At 51.1% G+C, this 14470-nt stretch overlaps 1 protein-coding gene across 3 annotated transcripts in view; it reads left to right on the top strand.

The window, feature by feature from the left end:
* SH3PXD2A (SH3 and PX domains 2A) overlaps window positions 1-14470 on the top strand; it is a 251243-nt gene that overhangs the window by 58122 nt on the left and 178651 nt on the right. For all 3 annotated transcript variants that reach the window (XM_083845064.1, XM_083845062.1, XM_083845063.1), the window contains exon 3: window positions 11263-11338. In XM_083845064.1, the coding sequence (XP_083701190.1) occupies window positions 11263-11338 (76 nt within the window). The remainder of the gene's footprint in view (window positions 1-11262; window positions 11339-14470) is intronic.

Below are 14470 nucleotides of genomic sequence, written 5' to 3'. Positions count from 1 at the left end.
ATGCCCGCATGGTACCCGGCGGGGTCAGTGCGAGATGACACGCGGTGCCGGCGGGCAGCCCCCGTGCTTCCGCGGCCACCCTCGGCTGAAAGCTCAGGAAGCCGCTGCCCTGGTTGGGACGGGAGAGGCAGCTCTCCTGCGGGCAGAGCAGCTCCGGCTCTGAAGGCAGCCTTGTTCTCCACGGGGCAGGGAGCAGCGTGCCGCCACCTCCCAGCCTGATCCCTCTGGCCACAGCCCAGCCCGCGGCCCTCGCAGACCCCGCCGGGCTGGAAGCGTCCCGCTGCGAGGACGGGGCTGGAAGGAGTCCCTCTCCTCCCGGATGCGGCCCTCAGCCTCCGTGTGCTCGGCGTCCCTCACGACTTGCAGCAGTTTTGTCATCCGCAGCTTTGGGAAAGTCACAGCCCCGAGAGCGTTTCTTGACAGCGTGCCTGGGCCGCTTAAAAGCTACTGTGATTAAAACAGACCAAACCAAACAAAAAAAGCAGCCTTGTCAAAGACCTCCACCGCTGCTTTTAATACTCTGCCAAGCGTTACATGTGATTAGTTGGTATAATATACAGCATATCAGCTGGTCCCCGAGCAGCGTGTCCCGGGACGAAGGATTATCTGAATGAAAGGCCCTGCAGGAACAAAAGCAGCGCGGTGTAACGCGGGGACCCTGTGAGCAGCCGCCGTGCCCACCCTGCTCCGCGCCGCACACACGCAGCCCTGATGGCCGTCGTCCAAACCCGTCTTCTTTCCCAGGGTTTGCTTTCATTCTCAATTAAATTAACGAAGCTCCTAAGGCGGGCTTGTACAATAATAAGGTTTCAAAAAATAAGGTTTCAGTCTCAGGCTCCCTTCTCAGGGGTCTGGGCTGGGTTTGTCCTGCGGGACGTGGTGTCCCTCCTTCCAGTACAGCCTTGGGCACAGTCTGGCCCATCCACGAGGTCCTTTGGCACAGCAGGGTGGCTGCATGGGTCCCCTGGGGTCCTCTTTCTGGGCACGGGCTGTTAGGATTCAGATGTCACCCAAATCCCTCTTTTTTTTAAGGGAATTTATTGGGCACCAATACCCACACAGTGCTTTAGGGCAGCCGCTGGAAGGAGCTGACGTGGGTTTAGGTGCCCAGCTAAGGCATCCATGCTGTGTACTTGTGCTGGCGTTGCTTTGAAAGTGGTTTTGCTGAATGTTGCACGTGGATTTCACCAGTACTGGTAGATCTGTAGATAGAAACACACCTGTGAGATGCCCCTGTGCCCCTGTTCTTATGTTGTGGGGCATAACTCCTCCCTCCCTCCATTGCAAGCCCAGGGGAGGAACCATGGCTTGGAGTCTGTCCTTCCTGGGCACTGGGCAGCTTTGCTGCCCGTAGGTGCAAGATGAGGACCCTCAGCAGGTCCCCGCACCTGGGACCGGGCGGGATCTGAGCCGCAGGGCACGCGCTGGGTCTGGGAACAGAGAGGCTTGCAGCTGGCCCTGAGCAGTCTGAAAACGCTCGTCCTGCTGGCTGCGTGCTTGCCTCCCTCGGGGCCCGGAGCATGATATCTGTTACATGCAGCTCCGTCTGCCCGCTCGGCTGATGGGATTCGTCGTCTGTGCTCCTTTCTAAATTACCCCAGGGACGGGAGACGCATGTGCTTGGAACCAGATCCACAGGCAAAACATCTCGACGGTTGGAGGTAGGGAGAGAGGGAGAAAGAAGACAAAGGAGTCTCCTCCCAGCACATAGTTAAAACCTGTGGTTGTGTTTTGTTTGGCACGGTTTCTTCATTGTGCTGAGCCGCGCGGCCGCTCTCCCTGTCTCCCCAGAGCTACAACCAGCGTCCTACGGAGATGACTAGATACGATTGCAGATGGAGCTGCTAAAGTAAAATGTGCCATTGTGTTCGGAGCTATTGTTTCTGCTTTCAATATTAAAGTTGCTTGTGGTTTCCAGGGGACAATATATCAAGCAGAGCTAACAGGCTGTAGAGAAGATGTAGATTATGAAAACACGGGGATTAAATTTCATACGTTTGGAGCTAAAGCCTCATCTCTCCCGTAGTAGTGGAAGCAGGGGAGTAGCCTTGCAGGTCACGAAACTCTACCAAATTAACTAAGAGTGTCTGTTTAAGCGGGTTTAGTCAAAGCGGTGCTCATTGCTGTGTGAGCAGCAGAAGTCTCGCTGAGGATGGGCTCTGGGTGCGAGATGAGCTGCCCTCCGGCGTGGAAATGGCATCTGAGAGCACTCCCACACCAGGCTTTGCACTGCTTCATGTAGATGGGGTCTGTCTGTCGGAGTAGCCCTGGCTTAAAATGCCGATGCCATCAGCTGTTATGTCTTTATAAGGGAGGAACAAGGCAGAACAGGGCACTGCTGTGCGGGATAGACGTGATTCTCCAGCCCTTGACACCTCAGCTGCCCTGGAGGACGGGCTGGATGCAGGGGAAGGGACGCTGGCACACGAGCAGACCCTGGAATGATAAATCAGTTCCCTGCCCATGAGATGTTGTCCTTAGCCTGTGACACTGGGGAGCAGGTCAGGAGGCTTGCAAGAATGATTTGACAGAAGGACAGTGCTGGACAAAACAGGCTGGGGCAAAACCAAACCCGCCTGCAGGTGGTGCTGACCTTAATACTTGCTGTGTAATTAGTGCTAACAGCAAGTGTTTAATTAAGAGCAGCGCTCTGCTAATGGCTCTGTGCTGCATTTTGGATACAGCCTGCAGCACCTTGCTTTCAGCTGCGAGGCAGCGTTATCCAAGGGCAGGAAGCTCTGGGACCCTGCAGCCTCCCATTGACCCGTCCGCCCTTTGTGTTGGACCCACCGCCGGGCTGAGCTGCTCCTGCCGGGACAGAGATCTCTTGGTAGGAGTTAGGAACTGGCCGTCTTTGTGCTGTGGGGCCTTTGCCGTGGCTCAGTAAGGATAATGCGCTAATAAACCCTAAAGGTCCGTGGTGCTGCGCTGTGTGTCAGCGGTTGGCTTGGAAGGGCTGAAATTGAGAGGAGGACAGAAGGTAAATGGTTATGGAGCTCTCAGGCAATGGAGGAAGCGGCGATTAACAGGGGTGACCTTGGTGCTCTGCTCCCTCTGCTTTCAGCGAAGCTCCTGCACTTGCCACCGTACTTAAAAATGGGACTTGTGCTCTGGTGGTGCTGTCAGACGTATTTCTGTTGCTCCACTGTTAAGTCAGCTCCTCTCTCCAGCCCAGACTATCGCTGTGCCCTGCAGCGAGCCTTTTAGGACATGCCCGGACTGTGCAGTCTGAATAGCTCGGCCATCTCTTGATGCTCTAGCTCCGGAAAAAAGGGAAAAAAGGGAAAGCGTTTGCATCCCCTCCTAAAATGATGAGCCTGCCTCCGAAGCTCAGCTAATTGACCCAGTGGGGCATAGCCTCAGCACGTCTCCGACATCTCTGCATGACCTCGCCGTGCCATATAACCGCAGCATTCATCTCTTCTCTCTCTTTCCACAGGCGTTATGGTGTGGCCTCGCTTCCCAGGGATGTTGCTGGGGCAAACGCACTGCAGATAGCAGAGTAACAAGGGCCGTAAATCCACCACGGATAGATGGAAAAGCATGAAGTAGCCTTTGTCCCAGCATCTTCCAGTGCGGTTAAGTCAGATGAGGCCAGCCTAATTTAGCTCTGGGGAGACAAAATGCTTCTGGCAGGACACATCAATAGCTGCTCTGTGAAGGGACAGGGTAGGCTTTCTGAGAAGCTCTTCAGAGATGCACCGAGTGGCTCTGTCATCCCAAACCAGCACCTCTGAATGTTTTGCTAGTCTGTGTTAGCCACAAACGCCGGGCTCATTTTGCGGAGCCCTTAGAGAAAGCTGCGTTTCTCTAAGAAAAACACCAACTGTCAGCTGGGAAGCAGCATTCCCTCTTTTGATGGATTATGTTGGGGAAACACCCCCACTCCCTGCTTCCCCCCCCCCTTCTCCTCTCCTGGCTGTTTGAGTTGGATACTGAAGGGCTTGTAAGATTTCCAAGGTTTCTGGTGGAAATTTTCAGACCTGAGAGAGGCGTTTTCCCTTTGGGGATTACACCATGCTTTAAAAGTCTGTTCTTTTTATTTTATATGTGTTTTCCTGCTTTTGTTTGACTTTCTCACGGATTGCACTATATTTAATTCAGAACATATCCTATAGTGCTGTCATTGTCAGGCACGTTAGCCGGTTATCCGGACAGTTTTTGCTTTAATTCTTTCTTTTTTTTTTTTGCTTTCAAAATAAAAGGGAAGCCAGTTACTGCTGCTTCCTAGTAATTGAATGAATGCACTTCTCTTGCATGCTGTGGCACCGTGTAATAACACCAGGGGAGAACCAGTGTCACTGGCTGCCTGATGGAATTATTCCTGCTGCACTGGGGAACGGGTTACTGCGTTAGGAAGCGATGGAGTTTCACCTCCTTCTGCCTAAGATATCGGTTATCCATGTGAGTGGCTAACAGCTGGGCTCAGTCTGTTTCATGCCCTCACCCAGAGATCTCCAAGTCCTCTGCGAACTTTGGCTAACTGCTGCTGTGCTCAGGAGCAGCTCTGTTTCAGCCCTGTCGCTTTCTGAAGGGGTGGGAGCTAGCCAGACCTCCTGCGGGTTTGTGTCTAGGGGGGCAAACTGGTTTCTTGCTCCTCGGAGAGAGTAAGGCAGAGGAGGAATAAACACCAGCTCGGTGTGACCCGCATCCAGGAGAAATCCTCCAACAGCTGTGTCCTACGGAGGGGTCTGCCCCAGAGATGGTGGCTTTGTTCCCTGTCATACTCGTGCTCCTGTCCCTGATCCCAGCAGACGTGCCCTGAGCTGGGGTAAGCCAGGCCTTCCCGCTTGTGTCACGGATGCTCCACCGACGAGCTCTAGCAGAAGAGCTGCCCTGAAATCCAAATGGTGAGGAGGCGATCTTCTCTGAGCACGCTGATACGAGGTGAACCTGGGGTGACTGGCTCTCATGTCATCAACACTCAGGCTTGTTTTCACCTGCTGACAGAGGCAGAAATCCACTGAAATGTTGCTGTGGTACTGAGCAGGGTGAGAGCCATTTGCTGGAACTGGGGGCTAACCGTCTTCCTTAAGTGAAAGACCACCCTGGATGCTCTGGTTAACCGGGATTTGCAGTATGCTGCAGATGGACAAGCCCACAAGTGGGAGGATAAGCATTTCTGAAAGCCACTGATAATACTTCTTCCATTTGCTTCTGTCCTGCTGATTTTGAAGTGCAATTCCTTTAAATTTGGCCTCTGACTCTTGCTCTGCTGAATCAGGCTCAGAGCGTTTGGTGGCTCTTGATTAGATCTCACATCACCTTCCTGAGATCTCTCCCATTTTGCAGCTGCAAAAGCAGAGGCAGAGCCACAGAGAGCTTTATCCATGGGAAAGCTCTGGCAGATGGCAGGATTCAACCTGATTCTGGCTTCGCCCTTCCCTGCAAATCCCACCGTGTGTAACTCAGAATGTAGCTGACGATGCTGTAACCGTTGGTCATGTCAGCAAGCAACGCAGCTGGTTTTCATCTTCAGAAGGAAAGGAAATTGCTGCTGCTTCTCCGGGTTTAATTAATAACATTTTCTATTCTGATATCTTACCTCCCCTTCTCATCTAAGCTTTCATTAGCCACATCAGGTTCTTTCAAGCTTTTTTGAGTGGCGGATGCTCTAAACCCCTCCTGGTGAGGGTGTGAGTTTCATTATCTCCTATTGTAGATCCCTGGCAGCAGCACTGCTTTTTTATCAGTTTCTTTTGCAGCCTTCTCGCAGAAGGGCGCACACAACACCACACTTGTACGGATGCCTTCTCTCCTCTGCCCCATGAGCTGCCTTTAGCTCCTCGTTGCTTCTTGGGACTCTGACTGAGCTCAGATGAGCCACACGAGAAGGGATCACCGGGAGCTCCCCCTCTGTGCCTGATGCCTACCTCTCCTCGTGCACTTTACCTTTCATCCTCATGTACTTTTCACATCCAGCAGTGGCTAGGCTCATGCTATTCTTGGCTTGCCTCTTTTTTAATGAAAAGCACATTTTCTGATGAGCACTTGGGAAGAGAGAAGCTTGGGAAGAGAGAAGCCTCTTTGCATTTGGTGTAGGAAGAGTTGTAGCCTTGGGACCTCTCGAGTGACGGAGTGTAAGGTGGCAAACTTGCTGGAGTTTCTGGGGGCACCTTGCCAGAAATACGCTGTTCTCAGTCTCATGGTCATGATTTGCTTTTCACCAACTGGCTATTTTGCTGGGACGAGAGTAAATCAGACACTGCAGAAAGTGTCTCTCTCTGCAAAAGGTCGGAGTCCTGCATCCGTTTGCAGCTCTGGATGTTGTTTCGCCCGCCAAAGTAATGGGTTTGGATGAAAGTCATTCTCAGGGTCTCTGTTTGTTAAAATAAATCTCCTGTGATTGCAGCACTGACCTCCTGGGGGACTTTGATTTTATCTGTGCACAAGGCAAACTTACATCCACTTGAAAGGAACCAGCGAGATATGCGCTCTGATAAGAGGTTCCGTGGGTGTCCTAATTTGCTCATTTTAAGAGGTGTGGAGAACTTCACTCTTGTAACTGGGGGAGAGTTAAAACTGCTGCAGGGAAGGAAAGGCAGGAATTAACAGCCCAGCAGGAAACTCCAGCTTCAGTCCACAGAGTAAGGCATAAACGGTGATCAGGTACCGTCGATGGGTTAGTTTCAGAGAGTTAGATTTGGTCACACGCTTCCAAAACCTCGAGACCAAATCAGGAACGAATTCCCACTGCCAAATGCTGCAGGATCAGGCCATTAAGCAGTTTATGTTCGTCTTCCCCTCACTGGTTGGCTTGCAGCAGAGTAAAAGTCTGATCTCTTGAAAAAGACAAGTCAGCCCTTCGTCTCAGGTGCTTTTAGTCCTTACATGTAAAAGAGAAGGAAATGTTGTTTTGTGAAAGTTTAACCACGGTAAATAAAAGGCAGTAAGTAAATAATTACCAGGAAACTGCCTGGCTTCTCATCTTCAGATGAGGATCATCTCAAAGGATGCTTGTTTTTCTTTGTTTGATTTTTAATCAGGTGGTACCATCCCAAGGCACGGGGAGCTGAATCTGATTTTCACAGCAGAACTGATGTGATGTGATCACAGATGCCATCAGCAGGTGACTGCTGAGCCAAATCCGACCCTTATTTGCAGGAGCATCTCTTTCTTCGCTGCATATTCACCTTCTTAGGTAGAGGTGGTCTGAAGCAGAAGAGATGAAAAGGAATTAACAGCCTCGCTGGCGGCCTCTCCCTCATTTCCCATGCGACGTAAATGTGCGAGGCAGCTTCCAGAGCTCCCTACGTTTATACCGAAAGTGTCGAGACTGTGCTATTTGTCTTTCATTTTCGTGGCCTTTAAGGATGAATTTGGATGATGGTTGCAAGTTTATCTTTTGAATTGTAAAAGCGAGAGTGGTTTTTGGTTGTTTTTTAACAGTGGATGCTGATTCTCAAACAACTGCCCGCCTCCAGGAGCTGGGACTTCAAAAAAGAGGCCAGTTATTATTAGAGGTGATACCACTGAAATCCTTTTCCTCTTCCATCCTTGCCAGTCCTGTGATCTCACAGCTATGTGCAGGTAGTAAGGAGCGGAGTAGGACAGTGCTCTGAGACTGCGCCCATCTTAACGAGCAGCACCTCACACGAGTAATTCCCTTGGTTTTTATTTTGATTAATTACATTATCATTTACTGACCACTGTGAGTAAGAAAGTCCTAATGTGGGCCACAAGGTTTGTAGCAGGTCTTCTAAAGGAGCTTAGTGCAGAAGCGAGAACAAAGCTGCTCAGAGCCCAGGGCAGGACTCTGTGGAGGACTTACGTAGGAAAGCTGTTGGCAAACCCAGAGTAATCTGGGGACACAAAGCCTGGGGAGGTGGTTTTGGTGGCGAATTACTTGTGGACACACATCTGTTGTGCCAGAAGCAGGAATGGGGCGTGTTTGTTCAGCCTGCCTCCAGACGTGTTGCCTGTCTGGGTGGGAAGCCCATTTCCCGGTTTCCATATACCCGCCCTGTTCCCAAACGGATCCCCCACCCCGTGCCACGGTGACACGCTGACAATTTCTTTCTGCTCATCCCACTGGTCATGCCATCGGAGCCCGTGGTGGGATTTATGTGCGAGTGTTCGTAAGCAGAAAAAATGAGCGTGAGCTCCTGCAGATTTGCTGAAAATGCATTGGCCACTTGGTTTTCTTGTCTGCCCGAACTCCATCCTTTGGGAAGCCTCCACATCCAGACTGCCCTCCTTTCCTTTCCTTTCCTTTCCTTTCCTTTCCTTTCCTTTCCTTTCCTTTCCTTTCCTTTCCTTTCCTTTCCTTTCCTTTCCTTTCCTTTCCTTTCCTTTCCTTTCCTTTCCTTTCCTTTCCTTTCCTTTCCTTTCCTTTCCTTTCCTTTCCTTTCCTTTCCTTTCCTTTCCTTTCCTTTCCGCCGGGATGGTTTTACTCTAGGCAACAGGAGGTGACTTCTTCATGCAGTGAAGCTTGTCCCTAACTTGAATGTTGTGTCTCAAACAGTTTGTGGAGACTGCCATGTCTGAACAGAATAGCCAGGGGCAATAAGTGAAGGATATTTTTTACCAGTTATATGTATATTTGCAAGAAACATAATGATTTCCTTTCATGAAAAAACCATTTGTCACACACTAAAGAGTTTTCAACTTTTGGATGCTCTGCAGACATCTAAGTGAACCGAAAATCTCTTTATTGGTCTTCTGCTGTTAATTATCCACAGGGGAAAGTGCTGCGACTACCAGGAGGAGCTTCTGTGGTGCAGCCCGTAGCTCCCTGCATTTTGGGCCGCTCCATTTGTCTCCACTGGTAGCATCTCTTCTGACTAGAGATGGGCTTTGGCTTAGGGTGCCCCATCACCTCTGGCAGGTTCGAGATGTTTCATTCAGGCCTGTTGCTGTTCCCCCCCCGCCCCCCAAGCCCATCTCTCCTTGTCTTCTGCTTGTCCTTGTCCATGGGTGTAAAGGTACAGGATCCTGCTTGTTTAGGACTTTAGATCTAATTTGCACTGCTTTTGCGTAGCAGAACTCATCAGGGAAGTGCCGAGGAAGGGTCTGTGCTTCTTTTTGTTTTGCTTTGACATCCCGAAGGGTTTCCTGCCCTGCAGAGCTGATGAGCACTCACTGCCTTCCAGTCTGTGTTGCAGGTTTTCCGTGTCATTAATGCTCATTCACACAGACATAGTCGTGCTGGGAGTGCTTTATTAGGCACTGATGAGAACAGCTGGGTACAGAGGCCGGGGCATTACTGCTGGCCTGCAGTTATGTCCTTGCACAGATCCTTTGTAGGATCTCTGTTGAGTTCCCTATGTCACGCCAGAGATTCAGCTGCTAGTTCCATCCTGACACTTGTGCCCAGGTGCCCAGCACTGCCCCACTTCTCTCGCTCAAATGACTGGTCCAGGGGCTCATCCACAAGCCAGCAGCGGGCATCATCTGGGGCTAGAGGCTTCTAGGGGGACTGTCCCTCTCCTCCATAGGTGCCCAACCTCACACAGTCTCCTCGAGGAGCAGCAGCTTCACTCCTTGCCTTTAGTTTTGTGTGTTGCCCATTGGGATATTGCCTGATATATCAAAGAAGGTGAGAAATCTGCTGCACTTGCAGGGGATTTCACCCTTGGGACAGGCTGTGGCCCCATAAATCGTACCGACGGCCTCTGGAGACCCTGTGCCACCCCCAGCTCTCTGCCATCCAGGCCCTCCCAGCGGAAGCGAGAGCTGGGGCAGTGTCGTCTAGGAAAGTTTAGCCAAACTCTTCCAGCTGTAGCTTGTTGTATCTATTTTGCTGATATCCACCCTTTAGATAAATAGAGCTGTTGTACACATTGCGACGCTCTTGATGTGGTTGACAAGGCTTGTATTAGCCAAGCTAATCTAACTCCAAGAATAACCATGAGAATTTGACTGTATTGGTTCCAGCCTGAATAAGTCACTGTGTAGTAAAGTGAGAATCCTGGCTGAAAGTGTAGGAGCAGGGAAGTTTCAAGTGAATCAGTGGGGCTTTTCCCCCTCCCCTTTCCCTTCTTTGAACAAAACTCCTGCCCGTGGCTGTCCTCAGACACCCAGAGCTCCATCTCCAAGAAAACAAAATTTCCCGTTTTCAATAAAAATTGTGTCTCTGTAGGTAGAAAAGTGAGTTAGCGAACAATCCGCAAAGCTACGGTCTATTTATTTACCAGGCTGACTCCCTGATGGGGAAACATGTGGGATCTTTTAAGTTTTTCTCCTGCACAGATGTTCCCTCTGCTCCCGAGTTTCCTCTTGATCTTTGGTTTGCCGTTACATATGGGGAAAAGGCCGGGGATGTTGTGTGCGGTGGAAGAGGAGAAGGGCTCTGTGTGCTTAAAACAAAAACAGTAAAAAAAAAAAAAAGAGTCTGTTTTTTTCCTGTTATAGCAAAAGAAAAATATATTTCTTAAAGGAAATCGATTGAGGTAGCTGAAAGGTGGTTAGCTCAAACGGCCTTGCTGTTGCACACACAGCGCTGCTTCAGTTCAGTGCTGGCTGAAGAGCCCCCCCAGTTAGATTTCGCTGCCAGCTTAGGTGTTTGTTTTGGGTGGTGCGTGGATGGAGTTCAGGTGAGAAGACAGGGGTCTTGCGAGGCCAGGTAGCAGGAGGGCTTGGCTTCCTTCCTCAGGGGCTGCAGGGCCCGCAGGCTGTGGGCTGAAAGACGTCTCTCCCGGTCTGCTGGGAATGGGGGAATGGGCGAGTGGGATCGCTGGAAGGTAGCTTTTTGAGGTTTTAAGAAAACGCTGGCTCAGGTGCTCCATAACCACGTGCTCAAGGGTGCTTGGCACCCTTCTGTTTCTCCCTGGGAAAAGAGGAATGCTCCTAATGGGCCAGGGCAGTGGGCAGCGCCTTGCCAGCAAGCAGACACATAGGGGAGTTTGTTAAATAGCCTCTCATCTGGTTGCTTGAACAGCACTTTTAGCTAGGCAGGTGGTCTGTCATAGGGACAGGTAAAAACTGTCTCTACCAACCCGGGCAGACTGTGCAGTAGAGACAAGGCACATTTGTGATGAAGGATGAGAACCTAATTTTAGAAGTGTGGCAAGGCCGGGCTCAGATGTCTGCCCGGGCCCCATCCCAGCTCCTGTGCGCTGCCAGAAACTTGCCCTCCCTTTCTTGGAGTGAGCAGTATCGTATCTTCATGTACAGTCTCCTCTGCAACTGGGCAGAGGGATTCCTGCAGTTGCTTTGCTTTGCTAATCCTCTTTCAAACCATACGCAGGCCAAGAAATCCTCTGTCCCTAAGCAGCCAGTCTCTGCTTTCCCCCTAAGACGTTTCTTCTGTTTCCTTTGCAGATGCAGCTTCTGGACAAGTTCCCTATCGAAGGAGGCCAGAAAGATCCCAAGCAAAGAATCATCCCTTTTCTGCCAGGTAATGCTATGGCAAAAGGCCTAAACAAGATGGGTGAGAGCACCTGGGGCTGCACAGCCACTGTCTCTAGTGCTTTTTGTGGCTGGTCTTACACGTGCCTTTTCCCTGGGAGCTCGTACATGCTGCCTGTGATATCAGGTCTCCACTTCCTCCTACAGTACCTGATATGGTCTTTAGGGCTCCCAGGGGATCTTACATCAGCTGTGCAGGTTCAGGCTGGCTCACGCACTGCTGCACAACGGGATTCAATAGCATCCGGGGGGCTGTCCCCACTGGTTGCAACTACATGGCCTGAGCCTGGGCTGGGAAGCCTCTGGAGACCAGAGACCCCATTGTGTTCGTTTCTGGGTGCCATGCCTCTGCAGACACATTGCATAGTAAGGGATGAATAGTTAGTGTTGCTACTGAGATATAAAGGGAACTGGGAGAAGATTAAACGCAAACAGGGATTTCTGCAATACTGTCCACAAAGTTAAAGAAATGTCTCTTTGGCCTGAGCTGCTGTCCCTCTGACAGCTTTCAGAGAGGGGCTAGACATGATAGATATCCTCTCCTCGGGGTAACTGCACACGCTTCCAGCAGCGATTGCAGGGATGGCACAGCGCGTTGAGCCAGACCTCAGCGTGCTCTTGGAAATGCTGGCTCAGGCCAGCTTCCTATTGTCTGACTGCACGATTCTGGCTGTTGGCTTCAAGTTTGGCTAACTGCACTGAGTGTTAAGATAAATGGAGTATTTTCAGCCTATTAAAAGGTCTATTCTGCCTTTAACCGTAAAAAGGAGATCCCGACTCTTCCCCAAAGGTTTGTAAAGACAAGCTAGGATGGGAAGGCTTAGTCCTCTCCAGGAGTGTGCCACAGTCCCTGACACTGTTTGCAGGCAGAACATCTACTCCAGATGTGTGGCGAGCACAGCTCCGGGGCTAGCAGGGAGCAGGGGCTTGGAAACCAGCAGCACAAATACGTGACGCAAGCCTTGGAGCCACAGTAGGGCAGCACGGCAGCCTGGCAGCCTCCACGGGCCTTCTGGAAAGCAGCCCCGGGGATCAGGGATTGCTTTCTGCAGCTCTCCTGCAGATCCTTTGCAGCCAGGGGGAGGTGGTGTTGCCCTCAATTTCCAACCTGGAATGAGAGGAGCCCAAGGTCAGGCTCTATTTTCAGCTGTGCCACCAGCAAACTTGTAGATGAGTCACTTTGTGAAATGTCTGTACAGTGCAGATGGGTACTGCTTGCCTGCCTTTCTTGCTGCTAAACATTTTGAGATCCCTAAAAAGGCACTGTGCAGGTGTTGAAATGACTTTAGGTGAGGTGCTGTAGGAAAACCTCTTTCTGCAGGTAACGGTTCTTCCTCCTCTATTGACTGCCACTGGCCAATTTCTTTTACTTTGTCTTAAAAAAAACGTTGGCTGACTGCAGGTCGCTGATGCTCGGTCTGCCCGCAGTTCTTGGTGATGGATATCCCGGTACATGGGTGGGTGATATTTGCAGGGGATGAGATACATCCCATATGCCCATTATAACACTTCCCACCCTCCGAGAACACGAGGGAGATGGTATTGCTGTGTGTCCTTGAGGGAAGAGTTATATCTGGAAAACATTTGGGCTGACTTAGTGTCCGAAAGAGAGGAGCTGCCAGAAGAGAATAGACCTCATCTGTATTTAATTTAAAATATCTGTGATATACGTTCTACTTTTGATACCGAATCTCTGCCTCTTTCTCGTCGAATTGCTGAAAAGCCCTTGTTGCTTTATCCAGCAACAAGGTGACTCAGCTAAATGTCAAACAATGTCAAATTCTGTTAAATAAACTAGCTGCCGTAATTAGAGTATGCGTGGCATTTCTGCTGCCGGTGCTGTGGATTGCTGAAACAAATACCTAGCTATAAACTGTCTTAATTAAAAAACAGCAGGGCAGATGTTTGTGCTTAAATCTTACTGTTGTGAAGATGTTATGATCTTGCTTGCTTGTTGTTGGCCTGATTCAGCCAAGTTGGAGCGACTGCCAGGTGCTGAGTGCCCTGGGCTCACCCATGCAGCTTGCAAGCTTTGGTGGCTTCCCTCCATCGGGTCTGTTTTAGAAAGCTGACACACACCAGCCCGTGGCTGCTGGGTACCAGCACTCCAGCAGGTCAGCAATGCCGTGGTGCTGTCCTGAAATAAAGGCGTGCTCCGAGCTTGGGGAATTAAGGTCGCTTTGCCGAAGCACAGGGTGTGCCTGGGTCTGGCTGACAGGTCGCTTGTAGGGTGGTGGAGCCGCAGCACCCCGTGCAGATGTGGTGGGTGTTCAGAAGCGTGGTGGCCAAACCCGAATCTCCTGCTGCAGCAACGGGCTGGAAAGGAAGAGGGGAGGAATGGTCGTGGGCCCCAAAGTAGGAGCGCAGTCCCTCCCTTCCTATTCCCTGACTCTGTGCAGCAGTCAGAGTAGGGGCTGGGGGATGCAGGACGCTGATTCTCTTTCTAGCGTGGAGTTGGAGAAGGGAAGATGTGTAAAGTGGGAGATGGACAGCCTCACAGACACCCTCCTGGTCTATCCGTGGTGATCTAGGTGGCAGACAGGGCATGCAGATGGTCTCCTCGGGCGAAAAGGAGCTCCCATTTCTCCTTCCCACAGGAAAGGGCTAGTGCTCAGCCATCACCCCAGCACAGAAGGAGCACTGGTCAGCCGTGCAGCTGCAGCAAGCGCCTGGAGACCCCTCGAGGTCCTTTACCTTGGGCACAGCGATAGCTGTGTCTCACCTTACCTCGTGTGGAACGGGGCTGATGCTGCCTGATCCTTATTTATGTGGAAAGCAAAAGGTGAAACATCGCCCTGTTCAGCTCCCTGCTGCAGGTCTCTCCCTCCCACTGTCTGCACGGCCTTCAATTCCCCTCGGTCCTGGGAAGCATTTTGCTGCGGGTTTCGTCCCACCTGGGCGTGACGGAGTGCTGGCAGCTGCCCGCCGCTTCGCTGACCTGGTACGTTTTGGCTGTGGTTTTTGCTTTACGCACAGATGATAGCCCCCTTTGCGCTCACTGCTGCTGTTTTGCTGTGGTTGTATTGCTGCAATTTACTAGGCAAGGCTGCCTCCCTGTTGGGGTAATCAAGCTTTATTATTCGACTGTGCTGAAACTCTTCTACCTGCAGGAACAAGAAAA

This window comes from Anser anser (assembly GCF_964211835.1).
Source record: "Anser anser genome assembly, chromosome: 7".
In the NCBI taxonomy this organism is placed as follows: domain Eukaryota; kingdom Metazoa; phylum Chordata; class Aves; order Anseriformes; family Anatidae; genus Anser; species Anser anser.
This window is presented reverse-complemented; position numbering and strand designations above follow the sequence as displayed.